This window comes from Pholis gunnellus (genome assembly GCF_910591455.1).
Source record: "Pholis gunnellus genome assembly, chromosome: 17".
Lineage (NCBI taxonomy): Eukaryota > Metazoa > Chordata > Actinopteri > Perciformes > Pholidae > Pholis > Pholis gunnellus.
The window spans coordinates 15,960,168-15,978,607 of NC_136544.1; the positions used below are offsets into that span (position 1 = coordinate 15,960,168).

The 18,440-nt window shown below is 43.5% G+C and overlaps 1 protein-coding gene across 1 annotated transcript in view; it reads right to left on the reverse strand.

The window, feature by feature from the left end:
* mgat5b (alpha-1,6-mannosylglycoprotein 6-beta-N-acetylglucosaminyltransferase B) overlaps positions 1-18,440 on the reverse strand; it is a gene marked incomplete at its 5' end in the record, with an annotated part of 48,476 nt that overhangs the window by 24,449 nt on the left and 5,587 nt on the right. The window contains 6 exons of the mRNA XM_079177394.1: positions 84-253; positions 3,736-3,900; positions 5,434-5,601; positions 6,456-6,529; positions 8,057-8,166; positions 12,254-12,398. Of these exons, the coding sequence (XP_079033520.1) occupies positions 84-253; positions 3,736-3,900; positions 5,434-5,601; positions 6,456-6,529; positions 8,057-8,166; positions 12,254-12,398 (832 nt within the window). The remainder of the gene's footprint in view (positions 1-83; positions 254-3,735; positions 3,901-5,433; positions 5,602-6,455; positions 6,530-8,056; positions 8,167-12,253; positions 12,399-18,440) is intronic.

Consider the following 18,440-nt stretch of genomic DNA (forward strand, 5'->3'; position numbering starts at 1 on the left):
GTGTTGTACATTGACTGCAGCAGTTCTGCCTACAGCTTGAGAAACAACATGATCAGAGAGGAATGAATCAAATCTAAACTCACCCGTGCAGCTCCTTGAGAGAAACCGAGATCTTGAGGTTGTGTCCCAGCACATGGAGGGCTGTGAGGATGTCGGCCCACTGCACCATCTCACCCAGAGGACCCCCCTTCAGCACTTTGGGACTGAAAACATCCCCAGACTCCTCTGTCAGAAAGCCCACATGAACTAGAATCTGAATGCAGAATGAAAAAAAAATAAAGTCAAGAGAAGAGAAGAGTGCAGCGCACGCCAGCATTGTGTTGTGTTAATGCAACGTGGGTTGAACCCTTTCTGCACTTGTTATTGTCGAGAAGAAGTCATTATTTCCATCATTCTTTTAGATTTTTATATTCGGACACTCTGGTTTTGTTCGGTGACTGACTGAGATTTTGTGGGAGCAATTCAATGGGAATAATTTCAAAAATGTGTCATGGAACGGTGATGTCAAATTTAAAATATAATTGAGTTTCCAATGAAAGCGAGAAAGCAGAGTGACAGCAAAGTCACACGCCGCAATTCTGAAGAATTACAATCAACTGTGCATGGAGTTGAAATGAAAATGGACCTGCGGAGAGCTAATTCATATGCAGAACGGTGCACCAGCGGTTTAATTGCTGATGGGGAAGGATGGAATTTCCAGGCTGTTAAATATGTAATGAAATTAGATTTTTTTTTTTCTTGAAAAAAACTTTCCATTTTATTCATCTGCTAGACCACACATTTATTCAACTATTTGTTTAAAGGCGTTACAGTGAGTTCTCGGTTCTTGGTTTTGAAATGGGTGCTTTTCAGACTTTTTTCAGTTCTGGTACAAATACCAATACATTACAAGATGTCTTCTCCCACAGTGCTGACACAATGGTGTGTGAGCAACAAAGCTGTTTAGCCTGCAGCGCTGTACACATGTACGAGTCCCACGTGTCAAGATGTAAAACTCAGATTTCTCCGTTTAGTGAAGGAGGGGAAGGGAATAGCTTATTAAATTTGATAAAAATAGAAAATACACAGTGCTCACATACAGTACAAATACTGTTACAAGTCCTCCTGAAGGTTCAAATGTAATGACATTTAGTCACCCTTGCGGTCCAAATCAAATAAAGTCCGAAGGGCCTGAAGGGGAGGAGGTCTGTGTTTGACAGCAGCTGGCAGGCTGAGAACAAGTCCCAGAAATAGTGTCTCACTCCTGTTAATACGTTTCTTCCCATACCGGCACCAGCAGGAGAACCAGAGACAAAGTAAACACACTTTGTCTGTAGCTTTTAAGCGTTGGGCAGACAGTTTGTTGTTAGCGGTGGTACCGAAGAGTCGGGACGGCACCAGCGTCTAAATGGATCCAAGTGACGATTGCAGGTACGACGTGATACCCCGCCATCATGTTCAAGTCATTGTGCTTCCAGTTAAAGAGGACAACCTGATAAAACCAACACAATACTGATGATTCATAACTCAAACGTCACAAAGGTAAAGAGTATTAGGAGCTAAATATGGGTTATAAAGTGCAACAGCCAGGCAGAACAGGAAGTAGAAAAAAACAAACAAGCTGGCAGGATATGTTCCATAAAACATTTCTTTTCTCCACAAATCTTTCTATTTCTGTATTTCTGTTTCAGCGATTGAAGCCAAGCCTGCAGGGTCTGGTTAATGGACAGTAACTATTACTGTCAAACACACCCTTACACTAGACAAAGCCCTCTGCCCAGTCGGGGAGAAGCAGGCATTTTTGGAAGAGTGAGTTGTTATTAACAGAACGGGCTTTGATTTATCCAACTGAAAATGTTAAAAAGAAAAAAAAAACATACACACGCCAGGATACTGTCAGCTTGTTTACACAAAGCAAAACGCCACAAAAGAATGTCTATTATCCCTTTTGTTTCATTAAAGCTTTTAAGTATCAAGCCGGTTTTCAGCTACAGAGGGATTTGTAGAGAACTATTTGGTGAAACTGATGTCAACAATACAGTCCTCTGCCTCCTCACTATTAGAATCAAACACATAATGACACTGGTCTTAATCAATATACAATACTCCTTTGAGACATGCATGTAAATGAGTCAGACGTCAGACATGAAATGACCAGGTAAGGTTGTGTTTTTGTTTTATACATATGAAATTATAAGGTTACTGTACATTTCCTCCCTGCAGTGCTGTTAGCATGTGTTGAGTATACAGTATGTTTCTACTAGGGTGCTGACTTTGATAACTGAATTTAAAAGAGCAACACAAGTAACCACAATATGGAACCCACATTGTCAATGGCAATCAAATCAAAAAGCTTTCATGAACAGAAAACGTACTGTGAAAGAGCTGAAATTCAAAGACAAAAACACTGACAACTCCTCCACCGGACAACCCGGTCAATCACAAGGTAGCCAATCCCCAAAGCATACGCTGCATGTTTAATTTACTCTAAATGAGACTCCATAACAAATCCAGAGAGAAGTATAGGGTCATTTTCTCATAGACTTCTATTCAATCAGACTTATAACCAGAGGAATCAGTAAACTGAACTTGATGAGTAAAAGTGGACAGTAGAGATACTGTATACATCATGAATATGATTACTGTATATTCTCTGGTTAATACAGTGACTTTTCACATGTGTTCAACAGATATGAAGGTCTCTCTCTTTTACATTACTGAATGTCTCATTTATTGCTCACCTATCGCGTGGGTACAAAGACAGTGTGTTGCTACGATGATGCCGTTATGCGCGCCAAGATTAGTTAGTCATATGTTCGGCAGCGTAAATGATCCCACATGTCAGGCAGTGGAACCTTATGTTGTATATTAATGTGGGTGTAGAGAGCATAGGCTAGAGAACAGCACTCAAAGCTGCACACATTCTGGAGGCGCTATTTCAAATACATATACTCTGTGGGTCTGAAACTAAATGGACTAAAAAATTAAGCAATCCAAAGTAAAAACAATGCTAGCACACCGACCGGCAGCAAGTCAACACAAACAAATCTTCATGTGTCACCAACAAACAGCCACAAAAAGGCCAAAAATAACTCGATGAAAGTGAAGCAGTTTGGAACACTGACTGTGTGGAGATCTGCACAGTATAGTATGATTGAATACAACGTCTATCTTAGTGATAGACATTTACAGTATATTTCTCCTTTAATCCCGTACATGTTATAATGTCTGGTAAAGGTTTTAAAATATACACCAGGCAGCGCTCTTTGACACTTTGTGGAAATGTCTCTGTAAATGTCAGTGATGAAACAGCAAGAAAGCCAATCAAGAGTAAATCTGCATAGATGTTACTCAACATCCTGTGATTCACGACAAGTAGCGTAAGATAAAAGAAGACTCACTGGTGTTTTGATCACTTAGCAGCCTAGCATGTGGGCATTAAAGGACTGTCTGGCTTTCTGATGTTTGATCAAAAACATCCTGAGCTAAGAGTTTTTTTTTTTTTTTCTTCTCTCTCTTTAATGCCTAAATTTGGAGCCGAGGAATATGTTTCCAGAGTTACAGAAAAAAAAACAAGAAAGAAAATCTGTTGAAACTGAGAAAAAGCACTTTTTTACTGGCTCGTCATCCGCAGTCTGTTTGCAACCACAAGGCTTTGAAAAGATGAAACCGCAACACAGACTCGTTCTCTCATCCCACACTCTCATCCTCCAGTGTGTGCAGAAGCACATTCACCGTGCGCCTCGTAATAGTCACCCTTTTCTGCTCCCTCCAGTGGTTGCGGAGCTTGTCATCCAGCCGTCGAGCGGCGGAGGCCCACTGGGCCGCCATCCTTCGTATGCGTCTCTTCATGAAGCTCAGCGACTCCTTCCCGGTGCCCACCTGCTCCAGCAGAGCCCCGATGTCACACCGGAGCACAGCCTGGATGATAGGAGAAGCGAGAATCACGGGGAAAGAATCAGAAGTGTAGAGAACTTCTGACGTGTTCTTTTCATGAGCCAGTGCTGAATTTATTTTGTGTAGACCTTGTACAGACGTTCTACACCAGAGAATACAAAAAAAAACAGGTATTTATAAAGCTGAATATCAGGAGATAGGAGGCGGGAAACTGAAGAAGTGAAACCCTTTTCATTAGAGGAGACTGTATATAGCACAGAGAGCCTGTCATATCCTGTTATCTGTTAGAGCCCCGGGGCTGGGCCTCTCAGACAGGTTGCCTGAGGGATTCCTGGATCATCCTCATAAATAGTCTGCTCTCATTTTACACCTCCTGGTCTGCCCACTATAATCACTGCATCGCATCCCAATAACAGCGTGCGAGTATTAATCAATGGAGTAACTGCATAAGGGAGCACAGAGGACTTAGAAATGTACAGAAGAGAAAACTGACTCGCACAAACACCGACCGTCTGCCTCACTCGAAGACACGTACGCCATAAAAGAGGCGGAGATTCTCTCAAAGGCGAAATCAATATGCAGAGCCGTGCTGTTCTCTCCCAACGCAGGTGAATTATCGCTCTCAAGAGCAAGATGTGTGCGGCACAGCAAAATGCAGCGTACTCAAGGGAAGCCCTGGGATTAGTGTCAGTGAATGCAGGCTGGGCAATTAGAGCAGAAGTTAGAACTGCAGAGTGAAATCACATCAGGGCCCGTCCTGCAGGCTGTACATTACTCTGGGGAGAAGGATGGAGGGGGGGAGGGGGGGGGGGGGGGGGGGGGGGTGAATGGTGGGACAGACCTTGAGGACTGATTGTAAGCAGCACAATGAATCATGTGTTGATGCTGAAAATAAAAAGTCAATGATGCTGAAAGGCAAACGGCAATGACAGCCAGCGCCCTGTGAGAGACGGTGTGCAGCTGGGTGTTCATATTCTCCCAGGAGCTTTTGATCAAAATGTGAAGTAATAGATGCTCTGCTTGAACTTGGGGAATAAGTTAAAAGCATTCTGTGGCATCGGCGTCAAGCCGCCAACGTTACAGCAGCAGTATTTAAACAGCAGCTCGGTGTTAATCGTTTTTTTCTTTCTCATTCTAAATTGTCAATTGACTATGAACAATTTAGTCACACATTTATACCAGATTTCCTTGTCACTGCAAGATGAAGGACACCTTTGTTTGCGTGTGAAGAGTGCACACGTCCATGTGCCTCCTCAGTTGGCTCCGCTGTCGTCTTTTCACTCCCAGCAGAAATTTTTCGTTCCATGACGCTCTTCCCGAAGGATCTTCTGCTCAACCTTGAACAGGTGTGAAACTAACCAGCCGACGAGGTCGTGTCCCTTGTTGACCTCCCACTTGAGAAACAGGCTATTGTGCTGCAGGCTACTTGTGCTTTCGAGGAATCTTGAACTGAAGTCTCTGCAGTAATACTTTTACCTTTACGTCAAACTGTTGCCCTGTGTTCTGTTCCTACGTCTCCCCTTCAGCTAACTGAATGATAAGGAGATGTTGCGTTACCTGTTTCTTGGGCGGAGGCTTCAAGGTGGGCGTGGCAGTCTGGTTCCTCCAGGCCAGTGGTGGGCAGAACCACTCCACCTCGCTCAGGTAGACCAGGAAGGAGCAGTCTGAGCCGTCCACACCATAAAAGGCATAGCAAGGGTCTGAGGTCCAACGAGCCCGCATCCACTGGAAGACAAAAACCCAAACTCTTGTCTCTCTGAAATACTATCAGCAAACCCTTACATTTGACAAAAGGCTGGTTTAAAATGCATCCCTTGTGTCCGCTTATCATTTGGGATTTGTTTGTGGCGCTCAGGTCAACTCAGTTACTGACATGCACTGTAGGCTGCAAAGAGTGGACATCCGAGCAAACATCTCCCCCTCCAGGGTAGAGGTGCTTCTGTTCTTTTGCTGACGGAACAGAAAACCATTTTCCGTTGAAAAACGCCTGAAACTGTGAGGTTGAACTGAAGCAGCTGGCCATTACGATCCACACAAACTAGAACCGTTTCACATTAGTACGTGCGTATAATGCATTCACACATTCATATGGCGAGGGACTGACTGGCATATTTATGGCCTACTTCATGCATAAACATGATTGTGATACTGAGAGAGAACAGCGGTGTTTGAGCTCAGCTATATATTTAACAAGGTGCATATTTTTCACACTTTTCTTCTTTGATATCCACACGTTAGGGGTAAGAAGCACACTTTGGACATTTTTATTGTTTATGCTTATATTGTACACACTGCCCTTTTCTGCTGTGGCTACAGCTGCTGGCTGTAAGTCATATGTATATACAGTATAAGCAGTGTGTTTATAAAACCATATTTAGTTTTATTCTTTTCTATATTCTGTTAGTTTTTTTTTGTCGCTCAGAAAAGCTGTTCTCCACAAAGGAGCCTTTATACATCCTCTTGTCTTATTATATAAAATTGATGTTGCACCAAGATGAGTCCCCAGTGAAGGATAATGAGATATTCGCTCTCTGCGTGAAATAGTTTGGACTTAAGTGAGAGACAATGTGAATACTTACATCCATCTTGCTGGGGCAGTCTGGATAACGGAGATCTTTAGGAGTCTCGCATTGTCCTAACGTTCCTTCCCTGACTGCATGGAGAACAGAAAAGCACAGAGTATTTATCAAAGCCCACACACACACACACACACACACACACACACACACACACACACACACACACACACACACACACACACACACACACACACACACACACACACACACACACACACACACACACACACACACACACACACACACAAAAGTCGAACACAAAGAGGAAGGTGATAAAAACAAGCTGGCAAGATACATCCAAAACATCTGCAGGGTTTTTGTTCTTTGGTCGATCAAATCAAAGCATTAATTTTTTATTCCATTATCTCAAAATTCTGTCAATATATTAGATTTTGTGCACCGAGCTCCATAACATGTATATGTATAATTACCACTACAGCTCTTGGACCTCTCGAGACTGAACAGCGCTCATTTTGATCAAACACGGATTAACGGCGCTTCTCCTGGGCTTCACGTCTGTTTGTCTTTGGCATTACAGCGCATATCCTCCGGCCTTTGGGATGAACAGGGATAAATTAGAGAGTAGAGATAGCTAACAAGCTCCTGTAAAAGCTTGGCGTCCCCCTGCTGAATGGCCAAGTCTCTGTTCCACCTCACTCACTGGATTTACTATACATAGACTAACACCCCCCCACCCCCCCACCACACCATGTCTTCTTTGCTCCCTTTTCCTTCTCATCCCATCTTTCCTGTCTCTTTCTGCTGCTCTCACTGCCTCTCCTCTCCTCTCCTCTCTTTCCCCTTCTCGAAGCCCGGCTCTAGTGAGTCTAATTAAAGGAGCAGTTGCAGCTCCTCCGCCAGCATCCTGCCAAGCGTCGAAGAGCACAATCACAGACAAATAATTGCCAGCCATTCTGTCTGAGATTATCATGATGACGGCAGAACTCTCAGGATGAAAAGTGCTCCTGCCTGCTCCCGTCAAAACTTAGCCAGGTTTCACGTAAGCCTTATCTAAATGACATTGGACATTACGACAACGGGAGAATTATCGGATACATATTAATGAGCGCGTGAGGCAAATAGCTTTCAGTCATAAAGTGCAATGTGGCGAATACAGGAGGGGAATTGAATCGTGAATTAAATCGTGCTGTCCGATAAAGAAATTGAGAGTGGAGGCTAATAAAGAAAGCTGACAGACCCAGATCCCATTAACTAGGCAGTAATTCATCACCATGATTTAAACATCCTGTCGTGGTGTTGTTATGATACGGCAGCAACAATGGAGCACCGTGCTGCTCCTGCACCCTGACACAAACAGTGGCTTGCCATTTGAACGGGTAATGTCCCGTGAATGATGTCTGTCAGGTTTCTATATGATCAACCGGCAAGTGCACATGTTAGACATAAATCACGCATTCAAGTGATGGGCGGGATCAAGGCTTGACGGTCGGGCTTTACGTGGGCAGAGGGGAACAGTGTCTTCAGATCGGATGGATTTGAAATGAACAGGGGGGGGGGATTCGTCTGAGGGGTTAAAGCTCTATTTGGTATTCTCCAGGTGTGCGAGTGGGCCGGCTGCGTCTGTGTGTCTTAAATCGTACCTCTGCTGCTGGCCATGCTGCGCTGTAGGATCTGCTCCACCCTCACTGCCATGTCAGACATGTTCTGGGCTATGGCCTGAATCCGCTCCACCAGCCCTATAGGCTGAATCCTGAGAACCACACGTCACAAACACACAAAGAGAACGAGAATGTATATTCAATTATTCCACGACAAACATCTCGTTATAACCTGAATTATCTTTAACCTGCAAGCAAGACACTATTTCTCTTTTATAGCTCCCTTTCATTCAGCTGTATTTGTTGTTTTCCCACTGATGCTAATTCTCTAGAACTTGAGGCGTGAAATGGAAAAAAAGCTTTTAAAACACTGACAGATAATTCATTTGTTAAGATAAAAAAGTAACTTGGCATTTTAAAGCGGGTCCCTAGGAGGAATGGAAACAGAAGACAATTAGGTTGTTAGCAAATGTGTTTTAAAGCACTTGACCTCTGTGACCTGAAAGCTGTTGGCAAAACAATCAGGAAGCAACATTTGATACACAAAAGGAGATAAAGAGAAGACAATGGTTTCTACAATATACTGTATATGCAGTGTTATAGCTCTGAGAGATTTTGGAAATGTGTACCGTGTCTATGAGAAGCAGCGCAACAGCAATTTATCTGAAACGTAGTTAAAGTTTCATCTCACAGCAGAGCCTAAGTTCATCAAAGTACATTCCAACAGCTGCTACTATATCTGCTCTATGAGCTGCAAACACCAAAGGTGAAGAGACGTCGTCTCACCGAATGTTATCTTTTCCTGTGGAACAATGAAACTTCAGAGGAAAGACCTTTCAGGAGTTTTGACATTTGCTGCAGCACCGTAGGAATGCACTGCAACACCTCCATTAATGCTTAATGGATTTATGCAATGAATTATTAAATGTTCTTGAGAACAACCTAGTTTCCTATTGGTGTCCGAAAGGGGGAATAAAAAGATAAGTTTGAGAAGTCCGGTGGACATGTCAGATATGTGCTTTATGTGCAGCGGTGTGAGGGTGAAACTAAACCATTACTGTCAGTTTACTGAACAGGAAATAAGAAAACCAGAACATGTTCACATTTAAGAACCTGGAGCCAGCTTTGCTTGAAATATTAATTAAAAGATGAATCTGTTATAAACCTCCTTGATTATTTATTGTTTATCCACAATACTTAATGAATTGACTAATTGTTGTAGCTCCAGCCACAAACACCAATTATTGTGACTATCCATTGATCTGTCCATTATTTTACTACAGAGAACAAAGAAAACATTCGTCAAATTTCTAAATTGCGTCCAAAGCTCAAAAGTTTATTCATTTACAAACAAAAGTAATCAGCAAATGTTTCTCATTTTTACTTCAGAAATAATTACTAAAATTGCCGGCAATTCATTTTCCGCCAGTTGACTAATTAATCAATCAACTTATTGTTTCAGCACCACAAACTGGTGTTATAAACTTCTGTAAAATCCTGCAGTGGTATCTTCTGTGTATTTATAAAATAATACCGTTATTTTACGTGTTATATTTGAATCTAGAGTTGGCGTACTTTTAGTGTTTAGAGAGAAAGTACAGTGATGATCTGTATGCACACACACACTTGCTAGTTGAACTCTGCACAACATACGTTATAACTTGCTAGTTACTGGTGAAGCCCATTCAAAGTCCTTCTCAGTGAGATCCTCGTCTCTGCACAACTAAACAACATCCAGCACACCAAGAGAAAAGTCAATCCTAACCTCAAATCTTTGCACTGCAACACATGACTTCAATGGCGTGTGCTGCCTTCGTTATAATCAACCAGCATATATCATCATCATCATCATCATCATCATCATCATCATCATGGAACTGCTGTATCGCTGCCTCGTTTGACATGAAACCAAAACACGCAAATGAATTATTTTAACGAGCTATGTAGCAGTATTTCTGGAAATTTCACAAGTCATTAAAGAGCTCTGAACATTGGAAACTCAGGAAACTCACAAAAAAACTAGTGGAACAGTGGTTCTGAGAGCAAGCAGTAACACTGGGATTTCATTGAGGCTGCATGCATCTCTGTGAGTGTGGCAGGGTGAAGCAATCTAACCGGGCTTATGTGCATAACTTAACATAACAACCTAAACCGCAATTTCATTTTTCCATGTGGTGCCCAGGAGGCAAGTGGTAGCCAAACCTTCTCATCTATACTTTAGACTTGCAGGTCAGCACAAATGAATTGCCAATTACACACACAAGAGTAAAGTACACACACACACACACACACAGTTGTAATTATCATGCATTGGCACAGAAGCTTTCACTTGTGCAGACATTAGTGGTCAGAACCATCCCATATTTACACTGCAGAGACCCAGGAGCGGCTATCAGCTGTTGAGGAGCAAGAGGACAGCCTAATCACTGTTTTAACGACATACCAGGTGGGCAAAGTTTTTCCTGCCTTAAGCTCTCGCGGTAATCTCCGGGGTCAACCTACCTGACCTGAAGCCATGCAGAGTGTTTTAATCATCGGCGTGAGGTAGAAAAAGGAAGCGAGCATGAGATGCATCTTTACCACCAAGTCAGTTTTACAACTGTTTGGCCTTTGTCACTGTAACAGTCTCCAGTTTAGTCCCTGAGAGGCCAATTAAACGACTGTAAAAACAATATGACTGAGAGTAAATCCGCGGGGCATTTTGTAGACAAAATTTAATTCTGTGTAATATTAAGACTGCCGATAAAAATAAATGCAGTGTTTTGGCCAGAGCACATATTTCCCCCGGGGCTTTTTGAAAAGCAGGTCAGGTGAGGCGACGCACCTCTTCTGTCATTCTTCATCATTCGGTGTCAACAGCAGCTACGCCGCGGCCAGACGAATTGTAAACTTCATATCTTATTACAATATCTTTCAAATTTATGATCAGAGGCGGTTCCGTCGCTGTGTGAGGCGGTGCAGCCTCCACTGAAGTGCCTTTCGTTAAGAGATATTTCCCCCGGCTGTGAGGCAGAGGGGGGGGGGGGCGACGTCCAGGAGCGAAACCAACGGCAAAGGCAGAAAACAGGAGGAAGCTTCCGCTCCTCAAACCCCGAGCAGGTATATGAGGAAAGGTCTGTTGCCTAGGCAACCGAAGAGCACACACACACACACACACACACACACACACACACACACAGTATATGTGTGTATAACTGGAGAGAGGAGGAGAGGTTTGCTCTTACGATCTTTTTCTGCTCTCTTCACTGTGTGGACCTGCTCTACTGGGATGCCCCAGGGCTCCGTACTTGGCCTTCCTCAGCCTCCATGTTTGCCTCTTTCCATTACTACGCCAATGAAATAACTCACCTTCGGCACACAGGTTGAGCTGGAGAACTAGACAGAATGTTCTGCGGACAACCTCAAGTTTAAGCTGGACAGCTTTGAGCTGTTCCTACGGCAGCATCTTTATATGATCACTGACAACCTCCCGACAACCTTTTTGACGGGCTGTCACGCTGACAATCCCATCTGTACGAAGCATAGCACCTGGATGTTCAATCCTCGTCAGCAGATGGAGTTGTCACGGAATTATAAATGTTAAAACTTTCATTTTTCTAAGCACTGTAAGTGCAATACAAGCAGGCAAAGTCTGCCGATAAAGATTATGTGATTCGATCGAAAGGTCCTAAACAGTTACAAAATGGACTTTGAAGCAACACTTGTTGGTGGAGGGATTTATTTTACTCAGCGACCGCCTCAAGTGGAGCCTGAGGTTCACGATCCCATTTCCTCCAAACACACCCCACACCCCACTCCTTTCCTCTAGCTCTTGAAAAAGGCTTTTTATATGGGAGAGATGTGCTGAAACAGTGCAGTGCTATTACTTATAAAGAATGAGAAGAACCTAGTACTTTCTGTCTCCGGCAATTTACTGATAATTGTGCCGGTAATGTGCAGCCTACCTCGGAAACATTCAGTGAACTAGCGTCAACCCTACCTGTGCATTGCAGCATTTTACCTACGCTGTAAACACAAAACACCTTAGACAAGCATTAGAAACTGAGGCTGCAACAAGTCATCGATTAAAACAGATGATAATAATAGTTGGGTTTATGTTGCTACTCCGGGGGATCGTCTGTATACCTCGGCACCATTGAAAATGAGCATTCTCCCTTTAATGTGACGAACGAACGAATGAGGTAAATCGATGATAAACTAGTCGTTGGTTGCAGCCCGATAGAAACCAAGATGCCGTACCTGTCCAGGGCCGAGCTGAGCTCATCGATCCTGTGGGTGTCTGTGGTGTTACCCAGTTTAGACAGAGCGTCCATCCTCTTCATAATGACCTCCAGCATGTCACTGATTTTCCTCAGCACCCCACGAGATTCATGTCCACCGAGCACTGAAAAACACACAGACAGAGAGTGTGAGACAACTATTACTGAAGTCAATCATAGAGCAGCGAGAGAGTTGGAAAGGCATTCTAGAGGAAAGGAGAAAGTGATAAATTAATAAAAAGCAATGGGAGGCTACAGAGTGTCTCTAAAGTCCCATTTTACAGTTTACAACAACGTTTGGCTTTATATTTATAGAAAATAACAAGGAACAAGACAAACTTCTCAGATACAGTATATTTCTCTTCTTTGAGTTGATTTAGTGTACCAGCAGTTTAAATACATCAATATAACACAGATTCACTCATCGTCACACTTTAAATCTACCCATTTTCTGTTCCATTTGACTGATTACTGTAAAAACATCACTTAGTTTCTACTTCCTTTTGTCCTTTACTGAAGCAGCAGAGCCAGCTTTCCAGCAAATCCCAGGAACAGGCGAATTAGTCTGACAGTATTGGATTTGTCTTCCCGCTCGGTTCAAATTATTAACGACCTGACAGGTGGTGAAACAGAACGATGCCGTTAGTGAACACCCAGTCAATTAATGAGCCTGCAGCTACAGACAATAAGGTCAAAGCAGGTCTCCAGACTGCATCGCTTGTGAGACAAGTTCCCGATCCCGAACCGTTTTCTTGATCACATTTAAGCTCTACGCTGAATACCGAGAGTAATCATTGACGCAGTTTAAAATCACCAAAGGGTTCAAGAGCACCTAAGAAAACACAGTTCTAAGCAACAAAGTCATTTTTGATGAAGATCCAAAGAAGCAAGGTGAATAACGGCACTCTTGGGACTTGGGAGTGAATTATTTGTTGGTTTGAACCGGAGAAAATACTGGCGACCAACAACAGCCTCATATAGTTCTCGGAGGCTGTGAGTGGAAATAAAGCCTCACCTCTCAGTGGTCCCTCATCAATTGCATTAGGCTTTAGAAAGCGCAATGTGTGCAGACTCACTTCTGCTGTCAGAGTTCATTCATCACGGCCCGAGCCAAAGTCACCTTTCTCTGAAAATAAATTGTATTACATCACCAGCAAATAAAATAAGGACCGAGAGGAAAAGCCACCCACATCTATTGGTCTGTGTCCATGTGTGTGTGTGTGTCTGTCTGTGTTTTTAAAAAGGAAGAGAAGCACTCACATCACCAACAATATTTACAAAAAGAAAGCTGCAGTCCAGAGCCCTAAATCCCTAAATCTCTTCTCTTTATCGCCTCTCCCTAATTTGTCGTTGGCTTAGCACCGTTTCAGTCATTTCTAGAATATCTCCACACAAACTGGCCCAAAGACGTCTCGCTTTGAATCATTCAGCAGTTCCACAGACCTAAAGAGACAGTTTAATAATACACTTTAAAAGAAGAATGACACAGGAAAGGAGATGAGATTTAGGAGGCAGTAAAGCACTGCAGGGTAATACATTACTATATTGTCCAAGTGAACACACTCTGCCCATCGTTGCCCACCAACCGTAACTAAAACACCAAACTTTGAGCACTAAAATTACCAAACTAATTATTGTGTCCTTCTTATTGTACATTTAGCTTTGTGGACTCAGACTCCTGGCTAAGTTCAGAGGATCCTCTATCGGCTCCAGCGTACTCGCAGCACTAACCCTAAACAAAGCCTCCGGGTTAGTGTGGGAAGAACTCACACTTCTTCACAGTAATGCTCCTCGCACACATTGTGCCCATAAATCACCATTACCGAGACCTAACAGCCTTCCTACGCAGCGCTTTTTTAGAACAGAGCCTTATATATGTTTGCAATCAACTGTTCCTCAGACTGCTTTTTCCCCTTAGTGATTCCTGCTGCCTCTCGGGAAACATTGGCTAATGTGTTTTATTTTCCAATGCACAGTCTGGCAGGCTCACGGGCTCACAGGGGTGTAGCAGGAACTGATGGTATCTATGTGCTAATGTAGAGCCTCCTCTATGTCATTCCTCATCTGCTGCTTAATAAAGGGCCGATTTAGCAGCAGCTAATCTCCTTTAACGACTCAATTTCGGAAGTGCCACAGCACAATCGATACCATGAACAAATTCCAATTAGATCGCCATTTGTACTGTGGCCTGCTGTGTGCACTGCGAAAACACTGGCCATCCAGCTATAAACAACCGCCCTTGGAGGGACTCAGTGTCTACCATATTGACACAAAGAGAGATGTTTTAGTTTAACAGGCTGCTATAATCCCAAATGAATACTGCTGACAAGAATGAAGGATGTAAATAAATGTTGAATACGACTATAAGCAGGATAGAATGTCCCTCGCGCGCCATTTTAACCGTGAGCAACAATTGGTTAACCTCAAACCAGCTGTTGTTATTGACAGATTGAAAGATGTTCCCTCGCCTCTCGTATTTGTCTGCAAGCAAATATTTCTCCTGTCTTCTCAGACCCCGACGTTCCCCTTCACCTGATGCCCACATCGTCACACCTGCTCCTAACTTCCTCATCAGCCTCGCAGTAAACAGTAGCTGTGTGTTCCATTACCCATACTACCCTAGTATTTAGTGAGCTGGAAACAGATTTAGTATGTCCCGATACATAGTGTGTCAAATGCATTATGCCAAAAATACCAGGATGTGCTACTACATCTGGTCGCATTTTGCAGCAAGCATGCCAGCGTGCTTTTCTGACCCCGTCATAAAATGTGGGAGCGAGGCAACAAGGGAGGACCCAAAAGCAAAAAAGGGGAAGGCGGTCCGAAACGGCCAACAAATCCTGAGAGAAAGCAGCCGGTCCGGATCAGGTGGAAGTCCAGTAACAGGTAACACTGGAAAACTGGCTGAGAATCAGTGAAACGGGGCTGGCTGAATACTGCAGGGCTGACGATCTACAGGTGAGCAGGTGGGCGTGGAGGTCAGGTGACTGGGGGTGCATCACAAGTCTCCTGATTGCATCCATGTTTCCCTCACCTGCGTCTATTCTTTGTGTCTTAGCTCCTCCCACCAGGGATGCATGGAGAGAGGGAACGAGGAAATCTGCTTCTAGAGAAATGAGACGTCCTTTCTTCTGGAGCGCTTCGCGAAGTAACTGTGCGTTTCTGTCACAGCTGGATCAGCCGTCAGTCGGCTCTAACAGCTGTAAAGAATTTTGATGGAGTTTGTGTGTGCACATATGTGCGCTGTACTGATACTAATAAAGACACACAGTTATCATCACTGTCAGAGCAGAGATGTTTCCTCTCTGTAGCCTGTTACCTGTTGAACAAACTGCATTTTGTATTATGTATATTCTGTAGCCCAGAATATGATTATGGTATCATTTGAACACTGGAAAGTATTTATTAGGCTAAATGTTTCGGGTAAAATTGAAATGATGTATCTCATCAAGCCCGAAGCTGAAGCTATAACATATAACATATAACTGATAAACAATGAGGGGGCGTGTCAGTCGTCAAAAGACTTCCGCGAAGGCTGCTCTCGTGTATCCTTGCTCATGGCTCCCCAGAGATCCCTCCTCGCTCCTCAGAGCAGAAATAAGAGCTTTGGGACGGCCGCCAGCATGGCGGAGCAGAACAACAAGCGAGGATCGAGGAGCGAGGAGCGAGGAAATGACAAATAAGAGACTTGGGAAGTACCCTGGGACTGGAAGGAAACCCAAAGGTCATCCGGCGGACAAGTAGAGAATGGCAATGAATGGGTTTGGGGAAGTGGCCGGAGGGAAGGACACAGAGCCAGAATGTGACAATCTCAGCCGTAGAGTCTTGTTATCCTGCTGAATTGTGCTCTGATCAACGACCTTACCTGTTCTGTCTGTGACTCACGCATTTAAGTCCTCACCCTATTTCACTGAGCATTTTAAATGACTGACAGATTAGTATTTTGTTCAGCTTCAAAAGCTCCCCAGAGAACATCTGCGGGTCCAAGTCAGACAGTGAGCGGGGCAAGTGCTTTTATTGATCAGTCCGTCTATGGTTCATTCAGAATCCAAAGAACTCTTTAAAAACGACACAAAAGACTGTCTTTGCAGTCATCACCGATTCTGTGGTTCAGAATGTTTCATTAAAATGCCCAACCAAAGTCAGAAGACCTTCACTGGAGTTTATTTGGATGTAGCAGGGACACTTAATAGATTCATCGACAAGTGAAATCGCGTTTACGAGAAAGCGAGGCAGTGCATCTCACCACCTCGGCCCTCATGCAGCGTGAGGATTTAGACGCTGCTTGACGTTGCCTCAGAGGGAACCTGTGAACACAGTGTCTCACAACACGAGGCTGATCCTGCTACCAGCAACTCCCACATTCAGACGATGTGTGTGTGTGTTTGTCTGATCACTTAAATGGAAGATGCAAAAAAATGTTAAGATAAAATACCTGAATACTTGCCGAGTATGAGTAACTTTGCATGTTGCTTTAAATAAGGACAATGCGACAGCACTTGCCTGGCACAAACACATACACCTAAGCACACACACACACACACACACACACACACACACACACACACAAACACAAACAAACACGCACAGAGTGGTGATTATCATGCAAGTGGCACAGAAGCTTTCACTTGTGCAGACACTAGTGGTCAGAACCATCCCATCGTTACACTGCAGAGATGCAACTTGCAAGAAAGAAAGAAGCAATAAAGTTGCTGCAATTAATTAAAACAGTCTCACTTTCTTTCTACAGAAAAGGTGAAATGAGCAACTCTGCCAAAACCAAAAAGCTCACATATTGAAATCTACTCCAACTGAAGACATTGTCTTTGTCTGATGTCGAGCAGAGGAGACATTTTGTCCAACCTCAACAGAAGCCAGTGAGATATATAGCTTCATAACATCTCGTATAACATTTTTATTGGGAAACTAATTCAAATGTAAAATGTAAATACAGCACATCTGCACGTAATAATGTATTCATCAATAATTGATTATGGCTGCGTGTCATGTTTGATTCATTTTAAATAAATATTTCTCCTCCCCGTCAGCATAATTGAGGACCAAATAAATAAATCCTGTCATCCCCGCTGGTGTGCATGCTGGCTGGCAAGACCTCTGGCGAGACCTCTCCGTCTCACCTGTCAGCAGGATAAATGCATGCACACTCCCTCCTGATCTGCACTCTTACGCATGCACAGAACGTCCTCTCACTCCCAATTCAAACATTCATTCCAGAAAAAGGCTGAATGAGATTGAGTTTTCCTCTATTCTTGGTGGAATGCGGGCAACTGACATCCAGACGCTATTAGAGCGGAAAACCTGTCACTTATCCTCGGGGCAGCTCCAGCCTCTTATTGCACCGGACAGCCTGGAAACGAGAAAACTACTTGCACTCTACCTTTTTTCTTTTTTTTTAACATGGCTCTCTATTGCTTTAATTAAAACCTGAATCTGTCTCTTTCCTTAGTTAGGTCCTCTGACCCTCCCAGCCCCCCCCCCCCCCCCCCTCAGTATGCAGACATACACAAACAAGTCTAGTTAGAAGTCTGGTGGTGTTTTAATAAACTTCACAACAAAACACTGCAGCCTCATGTTTATTGATTTTTCCACAGCTTTGAGTTATCATTTGGTGTTTGATAAAACTCACACCTTAGAAGGTGAGGAAAAGGCTCAGACAGAGCTCAGGGTCTAATATCCCTTATTAAATACACACACAAGTGTCACTGCATACACTCATTTCCCAGAAGGAGAGGTTGGTTTTATTCTCTTTTATGTTCTCCCTGCTCAGATTGTGTGGAGCCATACAAATGTGATGAACATTTGCATAAACATATTTCCTGTTTTCACACTGACAATTCTTGCATTAATGCAACAGAAGCAACAAGAATAGAGAATGCCACCTAAACCGAGTCTGGGAGTGAACTTCCTGACCCAGTTTGCAGCTCACCCTACATAGCTGACGATGCCTGATCAACAATACATATACGCTCCAGAAGAGGCTGAAAGAAACCTGCAGACCAAACTCACTCTCAGATCATATTAAACAATGACAGAGCACAGGGGGTTGTCATGGTGTTCTAAAGGTGTTGCTCTTTTTTTCGTGCAATAATTACTTGGAAAGAGACTGTGTGTCTGCGTGTGTCTGCATGTCCACGTGACGTGCACAC